At 45.1% G+C, this 26550-nt stretch overlaps 1 protein-coding gene across 1 annotated transcript in view; it reads right to left on the minus strand.

The window, feature by feature from the left end:
- DISC1 (disrupted in schizophrenia 1) overlaps positions 1-26550 on the minus strand; it is a 446732-nt gene that overhangs the window by 298183 nt on the left and 121999 nt on the right. The window contains exon 4 of the mRNA XM_018042542.1: positions 4391-4538. Within this exon, the coding sequence (XP_017898031.1) occupies positions 4391-4538 (148 nt within the window). The remainder of the gene's footprint in view (positions 1-4390; positions 4539-26550) is intronic.

The raw sequence follows: 26550 nt of genomic DNA on the forward strand, positions 1-26550 counted from the left end.
CACATCCTCCTGGTGGCCTCTGTGAGAACTGCAACCAAAGCCCCTGGTTCAGAGAAAACCTGCCAGGTCCAGATAATCCTGCCGCTGACAAATGTCACAGGCTGCATGTGCAGTCAGCACACTGAGACACAATTTCTTAAACTATTAATGACTATGTAATTTTGTCAACATGCAATAGAAAACGGAGAAGGCAATGGCACCCCACTCTAGTACTCTTGCTGGAAAATCCCATGGACGGAGGAGCCTGATGGGCTGCAGTCCATGGGGTCGCTAAGAGTCAGACACGACTGAGTGACTTCACTTTCACTTTCCACTTTCATGCATTGGAGAAAGAAATGGCAACCCACTCCAGTGTTCTTGCCTGGAGAATCCCAGGGACGGGGGAGCCTGGTGGGCTGCCGTCTATGGGGTCGCACAGAGTCAGACATGACTGAAGCGACTTAGCAGCAGCAGCAGCAGCAGCAATAGAAGAAGATAAGAAAAGAGTTGATTTTGAGGCATTATCTTCTAACAATGGACAGGTGGATTGAGCACAAGAAAAGCCAAGATAATACTTAAATAACTGGTTTGGGAAACAGTGATCTAATTAACTCCTCCCCCCTTTTCTGATGAGGGGAATGAAGTGTGGAGAAGGTGGGAAACCACATCAGGTCACACAGAGCTTGTTAAGACAGAAAAGACAGAATCAGACTCAGGTTTCCTGAACTCTAGCCCAAGGTTCTTCAAGGCACTGTGGACCTCCTCCTTGCCAGGTGGTAGCGCTAGAGATAGAAATCAAATCCCAGTGGGCTCCAAAAGTGAACAGGAACTAAAAACACAGCATCCAGGTAGTTCAGTGAGCAAAGGCAACAGGGTTAACAAGGTACGCCAAGGTTTCTATGAGCTTCACAAATGGTTAATAATATCTTTTGGGACTTCCCTGGTGGCTCAGACGGTAAAGCATCTGCTTACAATGTAGGAGACCTGGGTTCGATCCCTGGGTCAGGAAGATCCTCTGGAGAAGGGAACCCACTCCAGTACTCTTGCCTGGAAAATCCCATGGACGGAGGAGTGTGGTGGCTACAATCCATGGGGTCGCAAAGAGTTGGACACGACTGAGCGACTTCACTATAACATACATCTTTTTGTAAAGGACATATTAAGTTGAGTGACATGAATATGCTATCTTTATGGGTCACAAACAATTAAATATGAGAAATGCCAGGAGATATAACCTGATAATGTAGGGCACTGCCTTTTAGTTCACAGTGCCCTATGAGATACTCATAGGGGACAATGGAGTTAGTGAGGTTTTTTTAATTGAAGTATAGTTTATTTACAAAGCTGTGTTAGTTTCTGGTGTACAGCAAAGTGACTTGGATGCTGTGTTAGTTTCTGGTGTAGAGCAAAGTGCTCCTGATAAATATTTATATATATACACGGATATATTCTTTTTTATATTCTTTTCCATTATGGTTCATTACAAGATAGCGAATATAATTCCCTGTGCTATATATTAGGACATTGTTGCTTACCTGTTCTATACATAGCGGTGTGTTTCTGCTAATCCCAGACTCCTAATGTACCCCTCTCCCCACCTTCCCCGTTAATAGCCTTAAGTTTGTCTTCTAATCGGAGCGTCTGTTTCTGTGTTGGAAATAAGTTCATCTGTAGCATATTTTAGCTTCCGAGACCACAGCCAAGCAACGCTCTCCATCCACGTCCTGTGCAGATAAAGAGATGACCACTGGCGAGCAGGGCCCGGCTCCGACTTAGAGCCCACAGGGAGCGAGTTCCCAACTGGGCCTCAGGCCGAATGCCAGGCTTGTGCCCAGGCTCCGTACACACACACGGGGGTCTGGCACAAGCCCCCAAAGCCCTCCTGTCCTGGTCTCCTCAGCTCTAAGTACAGACACTGATGCAGGTGACGGTGTAGGTCTCCGTATTGGAGCAATATACAAACTCCACTACCCCCTACACTTGTCTTGAGGATTCAGTAAATTACTTCCTGTTCATCAAAAGATGAATAGATAGGCAAACTACGGTACATGATGCAATGGAACATGATTCAGCCTCCAAAAGGAAGGAAATTCTGACACCTGCCACAACATACACGAATCCTGGCTACGTGAAATAAGCCATCATAGAAGGACAAATACCGCATGATTCCAACTATGTGAGGTACCCAAACTAGCCAAACTCACAGAGACAGAAAGCAGAATGGCGGTTGCCAGGGGCTAGGGGAGAGGGGACAATGGAGTGGGAGGTTTTTTTTAATTGAAGTATAGTTTATTTACAATGCTATGTTAGTTTCCGATGTACAGCGAAGTGATTCAGTTGCTGTGTTAGTATCTGGTGTATAGCAAAGTGATTCAGATATATATAGATAGAGATTCTTTTTCAAATTCTTTTCCATTATAGTTCATTATAAGATATTTAATACAGTTCCTTGTGCTGCGCAGTAGGGCCTTGTTGTTTATTTTATATATAGTGGTGTGTATCTGCGAATCCCAGACTCCTCATTTATCCCTCTCCCCACCTTCCCCTTTGGTACCTGTAAGTGTGTCTTCTAAGTCTGTGAGTCTGTTTCTGTTTTGGAAATAAGTTCATTTGCATCGTCTATTAGATTCCACATGTAAGTGATACTATATGACATTTGTCATTCTCTGCCTTTATCTGACTCACTTCACTTGGTACGACACTCTCTAGGCCCATTTATGTTGCTTAAATGGCATCATTCCATTCTTTTCATGGCTGAGTACTATTTCATTGTGTGTATATATACAGCCCAGCTTCTTTACCCACTCATCTGTTGATGGACACTTGGGCTGCCTCCCTGTCTTGGCCATTGTAAACAGTGCTGCTATGAACTGGGTGCTTGTATCTTTTTGAATTAGAGTTTTCTTCAGATATATTGCCCAGGAGTGGGACTGCAGGATCCTACCTGCAGTTAGCTTAGCTCCAGCTTCAGCGTTTTAAGGAGCCTCCACGCTATTTTCCACAGTGGCTGCGCCAATTTACACTCCTACCAACAGTGTAAGAGGATAGAGTGTCAGTGTCTAATGAGGACAGGGGTTCAGTTTGAGAAGATGAAGAAGTTCTGGAGATGGACAGTAGAACGTACTTAATGCCACTAAGCTGTATACTCACAAATGGCTGCAATAGTAAATTTTACGTTCATTTTATCACAAAGGAAATTTAAAAACTGAGTTACTTCTTAACACACTCAGTAACTCTTACACAAGTGTTTTTTAAATGAATAGAAACACAATACATTGGCAGATGCTACAAATGGCCCATGACTGGGGCGCAGGACCAGAAATAACCCCAAGGATCAAAAGAAAGAATTAAGTAGAAAGTCAGGTTGGGACAGTCCCGTGTGAGAAAGGGACAGGAAACAAGCTGATACCTCAATGGCAGACGAAAATAAAAACAGAAACAGGAGGTGAGGTCCACCTGTCCCTTAAGAGGTAGAAGTTCACTCAACAAGGATGTATAAGGAAGCAGCTACCAGCAACCACACACACTGCCCTATGCTTCCTGCAAAACTGCAGGACAAGCAAGCGAGAAAATAACCAGCCTCACTGCAAGGCAGGCTGTAGGGAGCCGCTAAGATCAACCGAACGTGAGCGAGAACTAGGTCACGCAGGTGTGTAACTGCACTCAGTAACTGAGTGCAGAGCCAAGCGGAAGCTGGAAATAAAATGTAATTGCCGCGGCCATGTTTGTACCCGAGCAGAAGCAGACCTGTGCTGTGACTCGGCTAATCACATTCATCACCACCCCTTCCGCCCAAGTCTTTAAAACCCGAAGAGAGAGGTCACCCGCAGACAGAGGAGAACAGCCGCTCACAGACATTCCAACAGGCCGACACCTGGCACCCAGCCCCAGACAGCCGGACTTAGCTGCTCTAGGGTAGGAGCTGGACATTTAAAAACTCTCCAGGTGACTCAGACGGGCAGGCGGGCCTGAGATCCACCGAATTAGAAATAGCAGCTGCGCTCCATCTAGTCCTGGTCCTGGGAGACCCTTGGGTAGAGGAAACAGCGGAAGATGCCCTAGGCGGACTCAGGAGGAGGATGCATTTTCATCCCTCAGTCAGAGGGGACCGCCTGCGATCTTACAGCTGCCCTTGACCCGAGAAAATCCACCCCACCTGCTCAGGAGGTGGGCTCCCCCGGGGAACTTAGCACCCAGCCGGCCCGTGCAGGTTAAGGGGCCCTCCTGCCACTGATCAGAAGGGCTTCTCGGGGCGTGTGACCCACAGAGGTCTCGCCCTCTGGAAGGAACACCACTCCACCCCCACCCCCGCCCAACCAACAGAAGGGAGGGTCTCCTGGGCTTGACTCCTACATGTTCTTCCTCACTCGGGAGTGGGGAGAAGGGAAGAGGACCCCGGGAGAGCGCTTACCGCTGAGCTGCCCAGCGCAGGGAAGCCTGGGCCTGGGCCCCCAGGTGGCCCAGGAGGCCGCTGAGGGCGGGCTGTTGAGAAGGAAGCTGAAAGTGCAGGCTGCTTCTCTCCTTCTCCAGGGCTTCTAATCTTTGTTGGATCATCTCGGCTGGAAACCCAAAAGGATGAGAGAGAAATAAAGAAACATACGACTCAAAATAGACAACGCAGGGTCCCTGGCTCCACCCCCAGCCCATGGTGGCCTCAGCGAAGTAACAGAAAGGTCACGCGCTCTAGGTCAGCACTCTTCATCTCTAGGTTGACGTTTTTTAAGTATCTCCTGTCTTTTTATTAAAAAGGCGGCCCCCTTAGCTTTCATTCTTCTAGGTTCCAGAGGTTGCAGTCTATGTATTTATATGATGATCGTCACTGTGGCCATCACACAGGAGGATGCCTCATCCTGTGCTCGTTCAGCCAGTCGTGTCTGACCCTTTGTGACCCCAGGGACTGTAACCCGTCAGGCTCCTCTGTCCATGGGATTCTCCAGGCAAGAATACTGGAGGGCGTTGTCATTTCCTACTCCAAGGGGTCTTCCCAACCCAGGGATCGAATCTGCATCTTACAGCTCCTGCGTTGGCAGGTAGGTTCTTTACCACTGCACCACCTGGGAAGCCCATACCTCACATGAATTATTTCTAACACCATGATGATCACTTAGGAGAAGACCTGCTAATTCTGATGAGTTCTGTACAACCAGTTGAAAAAGATCAGTGCCCAAGTGTTGATTTTGAGAATGTTTCCTTAGACACTGTTCAAGAGAGACTCACTCACAGTTACTAAGTCACCGAAGTGATGTTCAAACTCTGTTGTGCTACAGATGAGCAGAGATCCACTTCTGCTCAGAGGATGGCTCCTATTATTTTTTTCAAAGACATTTAATCTCCTAGGAGAAGGCATACACAGTGATCACTGCCAGACATTTTTTCTTCAAAGAAAATAAGCTGCAGAAATTGGAATCCCATCAACTAAGGACTTACCCTCATAATCAAACCCTCAAGAACTGGAAAGTTTCCCATAAAGCTATTTTTTTTAGAAATGCAAGGACTGGAGTTAAAAATATATCAGTCAGAGATTCCCTCCTGTTGGTCCTTGACAGGTGGGAAGGACGGTGATCCCCTCTGCCCCCTGGTAGTAGCTGGGCTCTGCGGCCCCGGAGATCCCAGGCAGCCACCTCCAGCCACGAGCACCACCTGCTGACCCCGGTGTGCAACGCAAATACTACCCTTTACTTTTGGGGTTTCCCAGGGGCCACGAGTGGTAAAGAACCCGCCTGCCAATTCAGGAGACGTAAGAGACGCAGGCTCAATCCCTGCATCGGAAAGATCCGCCGGAGGAGGAAATGGCGACCCACTCCAGTATTCTTGCCCAGAGAACCCTATGGACAGAGGAGCCTGGCGGGCTACAGTCCATAGGGTTGAACAAAGTCGGACACGACTTTGCACACACACATCCTTTACTATGTGTGCCATGAGAGAATGTTCCAGAGGCTCTGGCCTAGATTACAGAGTGTGCTAAGTCACTCAGCCGTGTCCGACTCTTTGTGGCCCCATGGACTATAGCCCCAAAGGCTCCTCTGTCCGTGGAATTTTTCAAGCAAGAATATTGGAGTGGGTTACCATTTCCTACTGCAGGACATCTTCCCAACCCAGAGACTGAAGCTGGGTCTCTTTCATCTCCTGCATGGGCAGGAGGATTCTTTACCACTGGCACCACCTGAGAAGCCCCAAAATGTAAAGGAAAGTTCTTTAAAGACAGTCTTTTCCTCTTGTTGCTGTTGTTTAGTCGCTCAGTTGCGTCCGACTCTTTGTGACCCCATGAGCCGTATCCCTCCAGGCTCCTCTGTCCACGGGATTCTCCAGGCCAGAACACTGGAGTGGGTAGCCCTTTCCTTCTCCAGGGGATCATCCCAACCCAGGGACTGAACCCACGTCTCCCGCATTGGCAGGTGAATTCTTTATCACTGAGCCACCAGTCCCTAGCTCACAATATACGTTCACATTTCTATGGCCCTACAGTTCATTTTCCAAGTGAGCCATTTCCATAAGACTCAGTTTTAAGTGGAAACGCTATTTCAACAAGCTTGTTATTTTGAAAGCTCTTTGAGCACACTTTTTATGCTACACCAGCAGAGGTCAGTGCTGATCACAGGGCACCCCTCTTGGGCAGCAACACGTACTTGGAGGAGATGAGGGCGCAGGTGTCATGGGGAGCGGCCCCAGGTCTCTGGGAGTGTCAATGGCAAGATCTTCCCATCAATTTGCTGCAGACCTTGGGACTAATAGCCAGAAACTTGCTGAGAGAATTTGCCAAGAATTCATTCTAGCAACACCAGATAAGGTCATCTGCGTCCTGTTGGAGATCCAGTACAGGTACTGCCAGGGCTCTTAGTCTGTGCCACTTTCTTCAGAAGGATGGTGGAACCAAGTCAGGCACCACACTTAACAACATACGGTGGAGTCTGGCTGACAGGTCTACTAGGGTTGCGCCCACAGTTACCCGACCCGACCCGTTCTCTAACACCAGGCTTCATGCTTTTAAAATACTTTATTTTAATTAATGTTTACATTTTTATTAATTTACTTGCTTTGCTATTTAGTTATTGACTTACTTCTTGCTGTATAAGGGAGACGGCAATGGCACCCCACTCCAGTCCTCTTGCCTGGAAAATCCCATGGACGGAGGAGCCTGGTAGGCTGCAGTCCATGGGGTCGCTAAGAGTCGGACATGACTGAGCGACTTCACTTTCACTTTTCACTTTCATGCATTGGAGAAGGAAATGGCAACCCCCTCCAGTGTTCTTGCCTGGAGAATCCCAGGGACAGCGGAGCCTGGTGGACTGCCGTCTCTGGGGTTGCACAGAGTTGGACACAACTGAAGCGACTTAGCAGCATCAGCAGCTTGCTGTATAAAACCAAAACTTCAGTGAAAAGCAAGCGTGAAATACCTTATATGCTTTAAAATAGCGTACTGATGCAATCCTGATACAGTGATAAAGATGTGTCAAGATGTTATTACACAGAGATTGGTAAGAAACAGAGTTGACACCTCAGCTCTGCCATTTCTAGCTGCGTGACCTTCAAATAACTTAACCTTTCTAAGCTTCCATTTCCTAATCTGCAGAAACAGGCCTAATAATAGTCTACACATGACAAGGTCGTCTGAGGATTAAATGAGATAATCCACACAAAGCCTTTAGCACCGCGCCTGGTGCCTGGCATGTGTCCAGAAGGACTGGCTATTATTAGTTACACCACTGCGTGCTGGCCCTCAAGAGTCTGCGAGAAAGTTAGAGACCCAGGCCGGGCCCCCTCCACTGGGCACTGCACTGTAAATGGCACCTTCCGCTGCCACAGGAGAAGTCCGCAGAGAACCCTAGTTGGCCTAGCAGCAGCAAACACTAGAAATGGGAAACTGGCTGCCAAAAATCAGATTCACAATAAACGCCAAAGGAAAAGTCATTGCGGTTATCCCAGGAGACAACTGTGATTAGCTACGTTCAATGCCGCCACTTACTTTACATTATTTCTATTTTATGACTTTAGAAAGTGCACTAGATCATCTCACACCGGTCAGAATGGCCATCATCAAAAAGTCTACAGCAATAAACGCTGGAGAGGGTGTGGGGAAAAGGGAACCCTCCTACACTGTTGGTACAAATGTAACTTGATGCAGCTACTATGGAAAACAGTATTGAGGTTTTTAAAAACTAAAAATAGAGCTACCATATGATCCAGAAATCCCCCTCCTAGGTGTATATCCAAAAGAAACCATAATTCAAAAAGATACATGCACCCCTGTGTTCACAGCAGCACTATTAACAGTAGCCAAGACATGGAAGCAACCTGAATGTCCATCCGCAGATGAATGGATAAAGAAGAGGGGTCCATATATACAATGGAATATTACTCAGCCACAGAAAAGAATGAATAATGTCATTTGCGGCAACATGGATGGGTCTAAAGATTAGCATACTAATTTATTGTCAGACAGAGAAAGACAAATATCATTATGATGTCATTTATACATGGAAACCAAAAGAAAAAAAAGTTGTTGCTGTTTAATTGCTAAGTCCTGTCTGACTCTTGGAACCCCATGGACAGAGGCCATGGACTGCACGCAGCCTGCCAGGCTCCTCTGTCCATGGGGTTCTCCAGGCAAGAAGACTGGAGTGGGTTGCCATGCTCTACTCCAGGGGAACTTCCTGACCCAGGGATCGAATCACATCTCCTATCTCTTGCACTGGCAGACAGGTTCACCACCACTAGCACTACCAGGGAAGCTCTCTTTTGCAGCTGGATGAGTATAAAATCGTAACACTCATCAAATCTAAAATCTACTGCCTACCTCACAAGATTCTGCTCCTCCTTCCAAAGGCGCCAGCTGGGCCTGCAGTGTGCATTCTCTGACCTGGCTTCTTCCTGTAACCCCAGGTTCTGGTGATCCTGGTGATCCTCCCTGTGGTTCCCCCACACTCACACCTTTTCCATTTGCTCTGCGTCTGGTCCAGCTCAAGTCTCACCGCTTCTGCAGCTGAGTTACTTTCCACCCAGGAGCTCACAGCTCCACTGTTTCATCTCTGCACATCACGACGCTCGGGTGTGAGCAGCTCACGAGCCAGTGAACGGACACAGGAATTCAGAGACTGTCACACGTTATCACAAGAAGATCTCCGAATCCTGGAGGACTTGCCTGGCCTCCAGGACAGAGGCCAAATGTCTATGCCTGGAGTTGGGGACCACAGGCACGCTGTCTAGCCTAGCTCACTCCTCCCCCATTGCACTCTGCCCCAGAGTGATGCAGAGGCAACAACTCTTGAAAAGAACACAGAATCTAAACACTGAGACTCAGGGCACCAAGCTGGCATAACCATTTTGGAAAACTATCTGGCAGTAGCTGCTAATATACGCTATATCCCATGATCCAGTAATTCCACTCCTAGGGATATGTCCAGAACACTTCCATCAAACAAGACATAGGACAACAGTCATACATTTATTTATAATGGTTCAAAACTCAAAATAACTCAAAAGGACCACAGATAAATTAACTACACAGCAGTAAAAACTGAACTGACTACTGCTTCATGCACAACAGCGTGGATGACTCTCACACACACCGTACAACTCCATTTATAGAAAGCTCAGAAACAGGCAAAACCAAACTATGCTGATAGGGGTCAGAATAATGCTTATCGTGGGGCAGGTAGAGATAGCGTCTGGGAAACGGGGATGAGGGAGTCTCACTGAGTGTTGGAAATATGCTGTATCCCGTTCTAGGTGGTGGTTACAGAGGGCACACACACACAAAAAGCTCTGAATCCTGGAGGACTTGCCTGGCCTCCAGGCAGATTTGCACCGTACAATACAGCTTTATGCACCTTATTACATTGTTGGCCTTCCCAGGTGGCGCTAATGTAAAGAACCCACCTGCGAGTGCAGGAGACATAGGAAACGTGGGTTCAGTCACTGGGTCAGGAACATTTGCTGGAGGACAGCATCACGGCCCACTCCAGTAGAATCCCGTGGACAGAAGAGCCTGGTGGGCTACAGTCCATGGGGTCACAAGGAGTTGGACACAACTGAGCCAACTTAGCATGCACCTTATTACATTATTCTCTATTTCACCTCAGTTAAAAAATTTTAGTGCATAAAAAATAAGAAGCACCTGAATTCCATCACCAACTTCAATGTTGGTGGAGTTTTCAGTGTCCGATAGGTCACTTCCCCATTTAAGTCTCAGAGTTCCATCCACTAGATGGGAAGAAGGTCTCCTCAGGGGTCTAAAGAAGTCACAATTGGGATTAAACAGCAAAGAGATGTTTAAGAGATGGTGGGCAGCTCACAACAGACGTGTTCTGTCAGCTCTGAGGCTGGAGGTCTGGTATCACTGAGGCCACATTGGGCCCTGTGAGGGGCTCTCCTGGGGTGGGGGGGGCAGGCAGACTGGCACCATGCCCGACCTCACAGGTCCGAAAGAGAGCGTCTTCCGGCAAGGGCACTGACCCATGCACGGGGCTCCATCCTCATGATCTGATCACCCCAAAGGCCCCAGCTCCTAAGGCTGCCACTTCGGGATTTAGGGTTTCAACATATGGTTACGGGGGACGCAAACAATCAGTCCATCATATGCTTCACAGTGGGGAGGGGACGCTTCAGCCAGAGTGGCCTGTTTCATCTACCCATGTGGATGGTGTGTTTGAAAATGACTGGAAATAGCATTTTTCACTTTCTAAATAACATGCATATTCATTATTTCGTGTATTCATTCCATTAACAAATATTCTGGTAACTGAACTTTGGCTGTAGGGTTGCCAGGACGAGTAAGACACAGTCCTGGTTGTTCAGGGACCCGGTGACTGGGGACAGGGGGTCAAAACTACAAACAGGCCTTGTCTTGTCTGCCCGTGAGGAGGGGGAGCCAGCTGTCCCACTGGGAGAGGGGGCGTGTGAAGGAGCACATAGCCGTGTATGTGCCTGCCAGCACTAGCGTGCAGGGGGCAGGGCCTCGGGAAGCCACACGGAGGCCTGGGGGGCCAGTTGGTAATGCACCCACCAGTGCCTGAGGGCAGAGCATATTGCAGGGACAGCCAGATGGGTGGGAGGCAGGTCACACTGAGAAATAAACTGATGGAACAAGTAAGTGAATGCATGGAGGGTAAAGAGAGCCAGATGTTTCATTATTAGAGGATATTCTTCCAATTATGGAAAGAGATTAGGGCAGAAAGAACTTAGGATTGTTATATTAGAATTGGATGTGTGTGTGTGTGCACGCACAGTGGACTCAAGTCATGTCTGACTCTTTGCAATCCCATGGACTGTGAGGCTGTTCTGTCCATCGAATTCTCCAGGCAAGATTACTGGAGTAAGTTGCCATTTCCTTCTCCAGAGGATCTTCCTGACCCAGGGGCTGAACCCGCATCGCTTCTATCTCCTGCATCGGCAGGCGAGTTCTTTACCACTAGCACCATCTTTAACACAGACGTAGATAATTATGGAAATACAGATTTATATGTGACTGTGTCTACAGATATTTTCTATCTTTGTCCACTGAGAAAGCCTAGACACAACAATACCCCAGTAGCAGTGGGCAGACAGGTTCTGGTTTCTAAACACCACCCTCCTTGAAAGGAACTGGAGCCCTTGTAAGACGGGCTGATTCTAAGTCTGAGGCAGGGCCGGTTCAAAATGAGTCTGGAATATCTTGTTGTACAAATAATAAGGACAAGCTAAAGACTGATGGGGATGTATCAAGAACTACCTTGAATGAGCTCCCATAAGTGGCGCTGGTGGTAAAGAACCCGCCTGCCGCTGCAGGGGACAGAAGAGATTCAGGTTCCATCCCTGGGTTGGGAAAATCCCCTGAAAAAGGAAATGGCAACCCATTCCAGTATTCTTGCCTGGAGAATTCCATGGCCAGAGGAGTCTGGTGGGCAGTGGTCCATGGGGTCACAAAGAGTTGGACACGAGTAAAGCGCCTTAGCACACACACAGCACAAGCCAAATCTGGAATAGTTCGTGAATCAAATAAATAACGCCATGAATGAAGTACCACCCACTGAATAGAACAGGGGTCTTGCAGTTGCATCCATGCCAACAGAGTGCCAACTGCTAAAAAGGAATGGCTCTTTGGTAAGGTGCAGGGCAGAAGTGTAATCTCAGCATTTAATCAGTTTCTAGAGGACAAACAGTAAACGCATGCTGAGGAGCCTGGGAGCCGCGGGTATAACCAGATGGTCAAGGCTGCCATCAGCGGTGGCCAGAGTCGTCTGCCTACTGAGATACCTGCTAAGATGCACCAAGAAGCACAGTCCCTGACCCGCGTTTCCATCACGTCTCTGTCGGGGCTGCACCGCCTGAGTCCAGTCACGAGGAAACTGGAGGTCATCCGACAAAACGTAAGGTCTGCACGCCTTAAAACTCTCAAGGACATAGGACCGAGTACTGCAGAACGGTTCCAAACAGGAGAGGACTGAGGGAACATGACGACCACGTGCAACACGTGTTCCAGTCCAGGGAGGATGAACGCCCAGCGCTGGATCCCGGTCGGCGATGTGTGAACAGTCCGAGGGCCGGACGGGAACGGTGGTCAGTGTTGACTCCTCGACTGACTGAGACAGTTGCAGGGTGGGGGCGTGTGACAGGATCTTTGTTTGGGGGTGTGTGTGGGGTACGTAGGGCTGCCGAGGTATTGCGTCCGCGGTTGACTCTCAAGCAAGTGATACACAGCATCCAGCGGGGGACCCAGGGGGAGGGAGAGATGCGAGCTCTTTGTACTGAACTTGCAACTTCTGTAAGTGGGGAATTATTTCCAAATAAATTCTCTCTAAGACTTATAAACAGTGACTTCCCTGGTGGTCCAGTATCTCAGACTTCATGCTCCCAATGCAGGGGGCCTAGGTTTGATCCCTGGTCAGGAAACTAAGATCCAACGTACCTGCAACTATAGATCTCACATGTGGCGACGGAGATCAAAGATCCCACAGGCTGCAACTAAAGCACAGCACGATCAAATAAGTAACTTTTGTTTAAAATGTTTAATTTAAAAAGTAAATAAAAAATAAAACTTACAAGTAGACAACTGCAGCATAACTAAATCCAGTATTTGTGACTTGACATCATTTGTCTGAATTCCGCTCCGTCTTTACGAAAATCTCTTCTTTAATTCTATCTGGCCAGTGGCTGAGGAAACATAACTCACTGTCTCCGGCTTTTCTTTCTTGTACACCTCTGCAAGCTTTCTGCACATATTGTTCATCTGATTTCAGTCTGAAGCTCAAGTCTGAAAGCCAGAGTTTTAGAGAGTATTGCATATAGCAGGTGCTGAGGAAATGTGGTTGACTGTCAGAACAGTCCCAACGTTAGAATCTGGGGTTGCATTTTGTAAAATGCAAAAACAAATAAACTCAAAGTTAACCAGGAAAGATATCACCAAGCAGTAAGCAAAATGATGTCTAATATGTTCTCAGTGATACTAGGTATTTAATTTATGAATCTAATACACTATTTATAGGACCTCAGCAGTGAAAATGCTAACCAACATCTCATTCCAATTTGGATCAAGCAAATGCTTTTTCTGATGTTGCTACAACATATTTATTAATGTTTAATTGAGGGGCAGCACTCGTCTGTTATTCCTTGACACATTAGCCCTAAGCACCTGTTTCTTGGGCTACAAGATGGAAACAGAATGAAAGAAAAGTAATTTCTACAGCTATGAGTAAATAAGCAAACAACCATTTACAGAGCAGTAAGAAATCTTCACACCTAAAGGCATCCTGCTAAACAGACTCAATTCCTACTGCCTTGTTCCGTCTATGGGATGACAGAATAGATGGCGTAAACCCCTTTCTTGGCCGTGCAGCCATTCTACATTCTAAGGGGGCCCTTTAAAGTTAAGAAGCAATCAATGTCTTCCTAAGTCATTCTGCCTTGGTTTTTACGTAATAGCCAAGAAATGCTATTCATTGAGAGCTGAATAGTGTAACAATTCCACGTTACCATACACACCATGTGAGATGACCAGTTTACAAAGCATAAAACTGCGATAAAATGTATTTCAGACTGACCGGAGACAGCCTCTGACATTTCAGTGTGTTGGAATCCGCTGGATTCATTATCATAAAAATCAGCTACTCTTGGGGCACTGAAGCCTTCAAGCATGATAATCCTTTCTGAGCATCTATTACAGGCCCGGCACCATATATACATTATTTCTGAGCTTGACGGGACTTCTACGGCAGGAATTCAATTGCAGAACCTAAGATGCAGAGAATTTAAGTCATTTGCACAAGACCTGGGCTTCCCTTGCGGCTCAGCTGGTAAAGAATCCACCTGCAGTACGGAGACCTCGGTTCAATCCCTGGGTTGGGAAGATCCCCCAGAGAAGGGAAAGGCTACCCACACCAGTATTCTGGCCTGGAGAATTCCATGGACTGTATAGTCCATGGGGTCACAAAGAGTCAGACATGACTGAGTGACTTTCACTTTCAGTTTTCAGAATGTGCACCTTGACTCTTTCGGTGGCAAACTCTAGGCTTTTGCTATTAGACTTCCCAAGAGCCACCCCCAAAACTGTGCCAGCACCCACAGTTTCCCCCGCCACACAGAGATGCTGTCTGTCTATTCATCTGTGCGGGTCCCTAGAGGCAGTGGCACCCGCTGGGCAGAGCTGAGTCCTAGTCATCTCTGCCAATACCCAGTTCAGCACTAGGCTCACAGTGGGTACTAGACAAAGGTACTAGGTATTTATTCATTCGTAAATAAATGAGTGTCTACATTTGCATGAAGAATGCTGTAGTCATGGAAAAACAACAACCAGTCTATGCACACTGTTAGTGCCAAGTGCTTTGCTAGCCTCACCGCAACCTCATGAAGGGGCCGTGGTTGTTCCCATTTTGTAGATCAAAAGACTGAGGCTCATGGAAAGTTTAAGAGATTTTTTCTGGGTTAGTTGTACCACTATGTGGATTTAGAAATAAAACCAAGGTCGGTCTGACTCCAAAACCTGTTCCACAGGGAAGATCACATCCTACACTGTAGACCATATCCTGAAATACACACCAGGATGTGTTATACAGGATGCGTCCCTGGTGGTTCAGATGGTGAAGAATCTGCCTGCAATGTAGGAGACCTGGGTGTGATCCCTGGGTTGGGAAGACCCCCTAGAGAAGGGAACAGCTATCTTCTCCAGTATTTAAGCCTATGGGGAGGCAAAGAGTCAAACACAACTGAACAACTAACACATATCCATACGTCACGCAAACGCAAACTGCTCTATCAACTCATCTTTCGTCTGACCCGCTTTTCTCACAGAAAGCATTCAGGAGCCAGAACAAACCAAAAACAAAAAAAAGAACTGGCACAAGTGGAAACAGACTCAGATCCAATTCTAGGGGGATGTCTAAATAAATTATGGTATTTAGCCACCCATATGGAATGCTACGTAGAAACACAATTAGAAAATCTGTGAAGGAGCACTTTAATATTACACAAGAAAAACAAGATACAATATTACAAGCATGGGGCTTCCCAGGCGGCACTAGTGGTAAAGAACCCACCTGCCAGTGCAGGAGCCATTAAGAGACACGGGTTCGATTCCTGGGTCAGGAGGATCCCCGGGAAGAGAGCATGGCAACCCACTCCAGTATTCTTACCTGGAAAATCCCATGGACAGAGGAGCCTGAGGGGCTACAGTCCATGGAGTTGCAAAGAGTTGGACACGACTGAAGCAACTTAGCATGACACAGCACAGGGTCCATAATTATTTATAAATTTTTTTTTTAATCTGGGAGGAACTAAGAATTTTGGCAATCAGTCATGCAATTGCAGGTGACCTTTTCTCAATTTCACTTCTTATAAAATCAGCTGTGAAATCTTGAGCTGTTTAGTATTTAGGAAAGTATTCTATTTTTTGAAAGCCTACTGGTTTCTTATCCCACTCTTTGATTTCTGCATAAAAAAATGGAAATTGGCTTCCTCCAATCCTTAATGCTAAACTGCTTAAGGTAAGCCTGGTCTCCCTGGGTCATAGATCTTTTCAGTGTATCCCAAAGAGGATTTCCAGAAATGTTATATTTTTAAGCTCACCAACGTGTGGAAAAAAGACTAAGAAATTACCTTGGTTGTGGTATAAAAGGAAAAACAAACATTTGGGGGAGATACAAAAATTTCAGAAAACAAGCAATGATTTAATCATGGTGTTTGCTCACTCAGCATTTAGCCTATCACCTTGCTCTTAACAAATATTTGTTGATTCTCTGAAGTATTTGCATAGAATATTTGGTTTGAAGCATCTGTTCTTCCTCAGCAAGAATTTACCAGGCAAAATCAATTGTGAGCGATCAAAACAGCAAAAGTAATGAAACTTCCAGGTTTGTCCCCAGGTCTGGGACGTGTCATTAGACTAGCATGTGTGTGTGTGTGTGTGTGTGTGTGTGTGTGTGTGTAGGAGTGTGCACACAAATGCTGTCCTTTGGCCTGCAGACCATGCTTCAAGTCACAATATTCAGACACAACACAAAACATTAAGAATTCCTCAGGATCGTGAGTTTGCCAAAGGAAGGCTTGGTTATGGGTCCCTCCAAAATACTCTTTGCCTTAGCTCTCAAAACTAAATTCACAAGAAAATGTTTCTTTCACCAAATGTCAATTACCAAATGCCCTAGGCAAGTAACTGACCAACTGAATTTTGGTTACTTTTTATAAAAGCCCGAGATATTCATAATTATAAAAACTGTCTCTAAAGTATGTTTCCACAGATGCTGCTGAAAACTGGACCACTGCATCTGTGTGCTCCGAGCTCATCGTTCAGAATTCGCGGTTGCTGGATTTCTACTGGCAACTGTTGTCCATATCTCTGTAAGAGCCAGGCCCCCCCAGGATTCCAACCACTTCCAGCACCTCTGCCGCCACTGCCTCCACTCCCACCATCACCACCTGCCCAGCCGCCACTGCCTACTGTCCTGCCCCCCCTAACACGCCAGCTACTTATTACAAGACAGGGGCTGAAAGCATTTCCAAGATGGAGGAACATTCATTTCCAAATAGCTGCAGAGAGCCCAAAAGAAGTGACAAGAGAAGAAAGGCAGGACAATGGAAAAGGTGAAGAGAGCACACCCCAGAATATTAAGAGTGGATCACTGTCTGTGCCTCTTGAGAATAAAGATGATGTTTAAATTTATATTTCTGAACTTACTAGATGCTTTTTTACAATGATCATGTATTGCTTTAAACATAAACTAATGGGAAACAGATGGGGAAACAGTGTCAGACTTTATTTTGGGGGGCTCCAAAATCACTGCTGATGGTGACTGCGGCCATGAAATTAAAAGACGCTTACTCCTTGGAAGGAAAGTTATGACCAACCTAGATAGCATATTCAAAAGCAGAGACATTACTTTGCCAACAAAGCATTGCGACCCCATGAATCGCAGCTCACCAGGCCTCCCTGTCCATCACCATCTCCCGGAGTTCACTCAGAGTCACGTCCATCGAGTCAGTGACACCATCCAGCCATCTCATCCTCTGTTGTCCCCTCTTCCTCCTGCCCCCAATCTCTCCCAGCATCAGAGTCTTCCAATGAGTCAACTCTTGTTGACTCAAGGTCTAGTCAAGGCTATGGTTTTTCCAGTAGTCATGTATGGATGTGAGAGTTGGACTGTGAAGAAGGCTGAGCGCTGAAGAATTGATGCTTTTGAAGTGTGGTGTTGGAGAAGACTCTTGAGAGTCCCTTGGACTGCAAGGAGGTCCAACCAGTCCATCCTAAAGGAGATCAGCCCTGGGTGTTCTATGGAAGGAATGATGCTAAAGCTGAAACTCCAGTACTTTGGCCACCTCACGCGAAGGGTTGACTCCTTGGAAAAGACTCTGATGCTGGGAGGGATGGGGGCTGGAGGAGAAGGGGATGACAGAGGATGAGATGGCTGGATGGCATCACTGACTCAATGGACATGGGTCTGAGTGAACTCCGGGAGTTGGTGATGGACCAGGAAGCCTAGCGTGCTGCGATTCATGGGGTCACAAAGAGTCGGACACGACTGAGCAAATGAACTGAACTGAACTGAACTGAATTATGTTTAAAATTTCACTTTTATATGAAGCATCTAAACACCCCCAGTTGGGCTTCCCCGGTGGCTCAGCGGTAAAGACGCAACTGACACAGGAGACCCTTGTCTGACCCCTGGGTTGGGAAGATGCTCTGAAGTAGGAGATGACATCCCGCTCCAGGATTCTTGCCTAGAAAATCCCATGTACAGAGAAGCCTGGCAGGCTACAGTCCATGGGTTCACAAAAGAGTCGGACATGACTTAGCAACTCCACAAGAAACATCCCAATTAAAAGGTAGATATAAATTGGGTAAAAGACCAAGATTCAGTTATATGCTACCTAAAAGGATCCAGTCCAGCTTTGCTTGGATTAGTATTAGGATGATACATGTTTACGTGATATTACTTTAAACCCTTTTATGTCTTTATATATAGAGTGTATTTCTTAACAAGGCCCTACTATAGCCTATGGAACTACACTCAACATTTTATAATAACCTATAAGGGAAAATAGGCTTCCCTTGTGGCTCAGCTGGTAAAGAATCTGCCTGCAATGCGGGAGACCTGGGTTCGCTCCCTGGGTTGGGAAGATCCCCTGGAGAAGGGAAAGGCTACCCACTCCAGTATTCTGGCCTGGAGAATTCCATGGACTGTACAGTCCTTGGGGTCACAAAGAGTCAGACACGACTGAGCAACTTTCACTTTCACTTCACATAAGGGAAAACAATCTGAAAAAGAATATATTGGGTTGGCCAAAATGTGCATTTGAGTTTTTCTGTTTGCATGCTTGTGTGTGTGTGTGTGCGCGCACGCTTAGTTGCTTTAACTGTGTCTGACTCTTTGCTCACCCCATGGACTGTAGCCCGCCAGGCTCCTCTGTTCACGGGATTCTCCAGGCAAGAATACTGGAGTGGGTTGTCATGCCCTCCTCCAGGGGATCTTCCCGACCCAGGGACTGAACCTGGATCTCCCGCATCTCCTGCATTGGCAGGCAGGTTCTTTACCACTAATGCCATTGGGAAGGCCATAAAGTGATTCAGAGACACACACACAGATTTATATATATATACATATATATATACATATATATATATATATATATCACTGTGCCATACACCTGAAACTAACACAACATTGCAAATCAACTATTCTTCAATAAATAAATATGAATTTTGATAGATAAATTCCACTTTTGAAAAGGTAATTATCAGCTGGTTCATTCAGGTGACAGCAAGTAGGGTGCCTACCTGGGGTCAACCAGCACTAAGTATGAGGTAACCACAGTTGGGCGTGTCTTTTTTCAGCCATTTGAAGCTGTATAAACTGTGAAAGAGGAACTCTTGTTTAAAATATAATGGCAGGTCTTCCTACGTGAAACAACTTTTTACGACATCTTCCTCATTTTAACTGAATTTCGATATATGATCAGTCATTACCAAAATGGCTTAATCGCTTAGGCAATTACTAACTCAGTCAGTTACTAACTCACTTAGCAATCTAGGCACACAGCTGGTAAATGGAACACCTCTGTAGACTGAATACTGGACGTTATTAGGATGAAAGGGACAGAGCTTTTCAGCAGACTGACCATAGCTTGCAAGGCTATGGGCATTGCTGGAAACCAGTGGCACAGCTTCAAGACTCAGCCACTGATTCCTGGACCTCCTGCAGAATGACGTTATTGCAAATCCAAGTGGTCTGTTCTGAGCTTCTCCTTCATGGGCTCCTTTACCTTTCTCCACATCTGTCCGAGGGTCTGGGACTGAGGTGATGTGTCTCTCGGCCCTGTGAACCTTCCGTTGGCCCCAGGGCTGTTTTCAGAAGTCAGCCGAGTGGGAGAGTTCAAATGCCTGTTCATCATCTCTCGCCACTGGTTTTGGCTGCCCTCCATTTTCACTATTAAACTGGACATGGCATTCAATTAGTTCCTATGAACAGACTTTTCATGAGTAATTTGCTCTGCTGGTGTTTCCATACAGAATTAGTTGGACACATCTGCTTGTCACCACTCAAAAACCACACGCTCTCTCATCCTTTTGACAGTAATCATCACAACCTGTAATCTTTTCGGACTTCATTTTTTTTTAAAATAGAACATCTTTCAATACATCCATCTCTAATGGAATTCAGAATATTAGGAGTGCACTATTAACCAACCACTGTCATTTTAAAAATATAATGCAAACCACATTGATGTGCCTGTCCCCTTCAACAATGGACAAATAGAATACTCCAAACGCGATGCCTCATGCCAAAGGATTCTCCTAAACTGATCTCCGGCTAATGGCATGGCAACATAAACAGCTTAAATTCTTTGAGTGGCACAAAGGGATAGAGATAAAATGGCATATTCAAAAAAAACCTAAGAAGATTAAATAAATTCTTTCCCCCAGCCAGAGCCATTCCAATTAGGCTGAAATCCAATCAGGAGGAATCAAGCATGCTAGAATATTAGTTCCTTGGAACAAAATAGAACTAAGCTGTTTTCTTTTGGCTGAAGCACCACAACAAATAAAACTGTGACCTTCAATTCAAAGGCAATGTTAATAGAGAGAAATTACAAAACAGCAGCCAGTGACCAGAACTGCTACTAAACAGCAACCCTTTCAGCTGTGAGCCTGCACTTGTACTGGTTTCATGCAATGCCCCTATAAATAGTAAGGAGAAGCTACTGGGACTTGAAAGGCTCTCTAGTTTTAGACCTAGAGTCCTCAGGTACCTCGAAGATTTTAGGAAAAGAAAAAAAAAAAACCTGGAGTGAGCAGGAATATTTTCCTAGAGCAGAAATACAACAGTAACTGAAAGAAGATACAAGAAACACATCAAGGTTTCTGCTTCAAGATGGTGGAGTAGAAGGGCTTGCACTCATGTCCTCCTGCAAAAGCACCAAAATTGCAACTACCTGTTGGACAACCATTGAAAAATACCCCACATCCAAAGACAAAGAAGAAGCTGCAGCGAGATGGTAGGAGGGGTGCAATCACAATAAAATTAAATCTCATACCCACTGGGTGGGTGACCCACAGACTGCAGGACAATACTACCAAAGAAATTCTCGTACTGCTGTGAATTTTCTGAACCCCATGTCAGGATTCCCAGTCTGGGGACACGGCAGAGGGACTGGAAATACCCAGGAAATCTGACCTTCAGGGCTGGCAGGATTTGATTATAGGCCTTCCAGAGGACTAAGGGAAACAGAGGCTCCAGTCTTGGAGGGCACAAATAAAATTTTGCACGTACCAGGACTCAGAGGAGAGGAGCAGTGACCCCACAGGAGGCTGAACCTAAACTACCTGCTAGGTGCGGGTCAGCAGGGGCTCACCACAGGGACGGGGGCACTGAGAGTTCCCCTTTGGAGTAAACCCTCTTCGTCAGAGTTTGCCATTAACCCTACTACAGAGCCTGCAGACCCCAGGGCTGGGTCCCCTCAGGCCAAACAACTATCAGGGAGGGAGTGCAACCCCACCCATGAGCAGACAATTAGATTAATGCTTTACGGAGCAAGGCCCTGCCCACCAGAGCAAGACCCAGCTTTCCCCATCACCAGTCCCTCCCATCAAGAAGCTTATACAAGCCTCTTAGTTTCATTCATCAGAGGGCAGACAGAGGAAGCACAGTATCACAGCAGCTAAAACAAAAACCAAATTACACAAAGTTAATCATGGTGAAAAAGCAGAAAGTTAGGTCCCGGGTGAGGGGACAAGATAAAACCCCAGACAAACAACTAAATGAAGTGGAGATAGGCAACCTTCCATAAAGGTAATTCAGAATAATGATAGTGAAGATGATTCAGGGTCTCTGAAAAAAAAATGGAAACAAAGATTGAGAAGATGCAAGAAAATTCACCAAAGACCTAGAAGAACTAAAGAACAAAAAAAAAAAAACAGAGACGAATAACACTAGAAGGAATCGATAGCGGAATAACTTAGGCAGAAGCATGGATAAATGACTTGGAGGACAGAATGGTGGAAATCACTGCCACAGAACAGAATACAGAAAATAAAAGAATGAAAAGAAATATAGACAGCCTAAGACACCTCTGTAACAACATTAAAAGCACCAACATTTGCAGTATAGGAGTCCCAGAAGGAGAACAGAGAGAGAAAGGGCCTGACAAAATATTTGAAGCAATAATGGCTGAAAAATTTCTGAACATGGGAAAGGAAATAGCCAAACAAGTCCAGGAATCACAGAGAGTCCCAGGAAGGATAAACCCAAGGAGGAACACAACAAGACATATAGTAATCAAACTGACAAAAGTAAAGACAGATAAAATATTAAAAGCAACAAGGAAAAAACAAATAACATATAACATAACATATCTGTCATAATAAAAGTGGCAAATAACACACAAGGGAACTCCCATCAGGCCATCAGCTGATACTCTACAAGCCAGAAGGGAGCATGATTATATTTAAAGTGATGAAAGGGAAAAACCTACAACCAAGAACACTCTACCCAGCAAGACTCTCCTTCAGATATGATGGAGGAATTAAAAGCTTTCCAGATAAGCAAACGTTAAGAGAATTCAGCACCACCAAACCAGCTTTACAACAAATGCTAAAGGAACTTCTCTAGGCAGGAAACACAAGGGAAGGAAAAGACCTACAGTAAATAAACCCAAAACAATTAAGAAAATGGTAATATACCTATCAATAATTACCTTAAATGTAAATGGATTAAATGCACCAACCAAAAGATGTAGACTGACTGGGTGGATGAAAACATGTGCATGTATGCACTTCCACTCACCATATCATTCTGTTCGACTCCCCCCCCCAAATTTATGTTAACTGTTTTATATTGTTGTTAATCATGTTCCCATTATGCTTGCAATTGTGATTATCTTTTATTTTTTGTCTGGCTATTGTTTGTGAAAACTGATAAACATTTTTCATTATTGTGATTATGTAACTATTCGTCATTTAACACCATTGTATCATGATTGGTCAACAGAAAAATAATAGAACTCTGTATCACCAAAACTAGGATCTAATAGGAAAACCTGTAATCGCTTTTGAAAATCCAAATGCATATCAGAATTATCTTGAGTTTTTTTGAAAAATACAAATGCTCAGGTACTGCTTTTTTTCTCCAGAGCTCCAGATATGTTTCTAAGGAGCAGTCATGTTTAAAAACAACTGGAGTATATGATGATCTTTTACTTTTATCTTGTTGTTTAACTTTTTGTGTTTCATATTCAGTGCTCCCATTTCATTCAGTTTATACTCTCCAATTTTTCCATCTCTTCTTTTTTCTGGTGTTCTATCGCAAGCCTTTATCAAGTGTAGTAGAAATGCTTCTGTATACATATATACATATATAATATTTTAGAAAACCTGTGAATTTTTTCCTAACTAAAAAGTTATGACATTTTTATTCCACTTGATTGACTTAAGATGAATAGAATGCTAGATTTCTAATTAAAAAATAGATATGCAACAAGCAACAAAGGTTTAATGTATAGCTAGGGAACCATAGTCAATATCTTATAATAACCTATAATGGAAAATAATTTTAAAAATAATATATGTGTATTTGTATAATTGAATCATCTTGCTGTCTACCTGAAACATTGTAGGTCAACTATACTTCAATCATATATACATATATTTAAAACAGAGAAAGAAAAACCTCAAGTCCTTTGTACTGATTATTGCTGTCCAGTCACTAAGTCATTTCCAACTCTTTGTGACCCCATGGACTACAATATGCCAGGCTCCCCTGTCCTTCACTATCTCCCAGAGTTTGCTCAAGCTCACGTCCATTGAGTCAGTGATGCCATCCAGCCATCTTATTCCCTGTTGCCTCCTTCTCCTCCTACTCTCAGTCTTTGCCAGCATCAAGGTCTTTGCCAATGAGTCAGCTCATCACATCAGGTGGCCAAAGTATTGGAGCTTCAGCTTCAGTCCTTCCAATGAATGCTGCTGCTGCTGCTAAGTCACTTCAGTCGTGTCCAACTCTGTGCGACCCCATGGACGGCAGCCCACCAGGCTCCGCCGTCCCTGGGATTCTCTCAGGCAAGAACACTGGAGTGGGTTGCCATTTCCTTCTCCAATTTCCAATGAATAGTCAGGGTTGATTTCCTTTAGGATTGACTTTAGATGGCTTGATCTCCTTGCTGTGAGAGGAACTCTCAAAAGTCTTCTCCAGCACCACAATTCAAAAGAATCAATTCTTCAGTACTCAGCCTTCTATATGGTCCAGCTCTCACATCCATACATAACTAATGGAAAAACCATAGCTTTGACTATACAGACCTTTGTCAGCAAAGTGATGTCTCTGCTTTTTAATACACTGTCTAGTTTTGTCACAGTGTTTCCTCCAAGGAGCAAATGTCTTTTTATTGACAGAACCAAATAAATTCCCCACGTGGTTCCATGTGGCATATAGTCATGGTCCCTGGCCATCAGGCCCTTCATTAGTTAAGCATGACTCCAAGAGCAGAGCTTCCAAGCCCCTGAGTTAAAAAAATAAGAGAAGGTGGAGGATCAATAACTCTTACTTGGTGGAGAAGTCCAACTGCTGGACCCAGATGGGGACTCCCAGCCTTACTGCCCAGGAGTGGGAGGACTGAGCGCCTATAGGTGGAAGACGATGTTGCCCTGTGGACGGCTTTCTGCCTAGCATCTAACCCAGTCAATATTTATGGAGTGAGTGAAGAGGGCGATATGCACACTCTCAAAACAAACCTTGGCATTGTAATCCTGAAAACTAGAATCTTAAAGATGAGTGCCATAGGTTGTATGTTATCCTGAAGTATCTAAAGATGTATAAAATTATCAGGTAAATATTTAAAAATGGAGTGGTGTGATTCCTTTCTCTCTGATGAAAATCCTGTAAGATGAAAAGAAAATCAAAAAATTTAAATGATTTCTTTGCTTACGGATCAGAAGACCCAGATTTTTGTCCTGGATTCACTGGGCCCAATTTTGTGATATTCAGTTCAGTTCAGTTCAGTTCAGTTCAGTTCAGTCGCTCAGGCATATCCGACTCTTTGCGACCCCATGAGTTGCCGCACGCCAGGACTCCCTGTCCATCACCAACTCCCGGAGTTCACTCAGACTCACGTCCAGCAAGTCAGTGATGCCATCCAGCCATCTCATCCTCGGTTGTCCCCTCCTCCTCCTGCCCCCAATCCCGCCCAGCATCAGAGTCTTTTCCGATGAGTCAACTCTTCTCATAAGGTGGCCAAAGTACTGGAGTTTCAGCTTCAGCATCATTCCTTCCAAAGAAATCCCAGGGCTGATCTCCTTCAGAATGGACTGGTTGGATCTCCTTGCAGTCCAAGCAACTCTCAAGAGTCTTCTCCAACACCACACTTCAAAAGCATCAATTCTTCGGTGCTCAGCCTTCTTCACAGTCCAACTCTCACGTCCATACATGACCACAGGAAAAACCATAGCCTTGACTAGACGGACCTTAGTCGGCAAAGTAATGTCTCTGCTTTTGAATATACTATCTAGGTTGGTCATAACTTTTCTTCCAAGGAGTAAGCGTCTTTTAATTTCATGGCTGCAGTCACCATCTGCAGTGATTTTGGGGTTATTTAATTTTTGTATACTTAGTTTCCTCATCTGAAGATACCTGAATAATCAACTTGTGCCAGTGTCTAATTCTGAAATGGCAAAGAAAGAATACCTGTGAACAGTTTTAAAAAATACAAGTGGCAGAGTTGTTACAAAAAGTAAAAATAATTCAAAGAGATTGTTGTGAGGGCCCAACTTGTTGATTCAGATTTAATTCAACTCAGATGACATCTATATAAAATTCAGCATACATTCCATGTGGCCCAGCGCCTGGAGGATTGTCAACTATGGAGGAGTTTATGCCAAGTCTTGCTGTGTGCGTCCTTTATCATGATGTTAACAGTGCATCAGCTTTCTGGCCCTCCTTCTCCTTCTCAGCCCATCTTCCATTCACATGTGTAGGTAGCATGGGCTTCAGCTTCTGGGGTACCAGTGGTTCAGAGCCATCTGGAAGTCAGGAAGTCCTTCAAGGACCACCATGACACACCAATATAAAATTCCATCATTTGCATTCGCAGAAATACCCATAGGTGTGCCATATAAAATTATAGTGAGCACCATTGGTGTCCATGAAGAAAAGAGAGAAAAAAGCACCTGTAGGACTAAGCAAGACAAAGACTTTCTGAGTTTTTCACTGCTAATCTTTTGCCACATGTCCATCCACTCTATTATCTTGCAAACACCAGCACACAAGTGGTATCAGGCACTAATGCACTGGTTTTCTAAGGAAAAACATGTAATAATATTCATGACCAAGTACTGATGGCATTAACTTGACAACTCTACAACTAGGTTGATTCTATCAAGCACGAAAGTCCTCTCTGAATGAACATTCCTGAATTGTTGCACACCAGACTCCTGCAAGGAGGTAAAATCTCTCCATTGACCCTTACCTATCAAAGCCTAAGAAGGAATGTGCGTATTTCCAGAAGGATCATGCAGTAAGTACATCCATGTCTTTTCTCTTGGGCTCTAAAACCACATCCTGAGTTAGGACAGAGTAGCAGAGCCACGTGATTTGGGACCACAATGTACTGGCCGCCTCAGAA

This window comes from Capra hircus, chromosome 28, assembly GCF_001704415.2.
Source record: "Capra hircus breed San Clemente chromosome 28, ASM170441v1, whole genome shotgun sequence".
Taxonomy (NCBI): Eukaryota; Metazoa; Chordata; class Mammalia; order Artiodactyla; family Bovidae; genus Capra; species Capra hircus.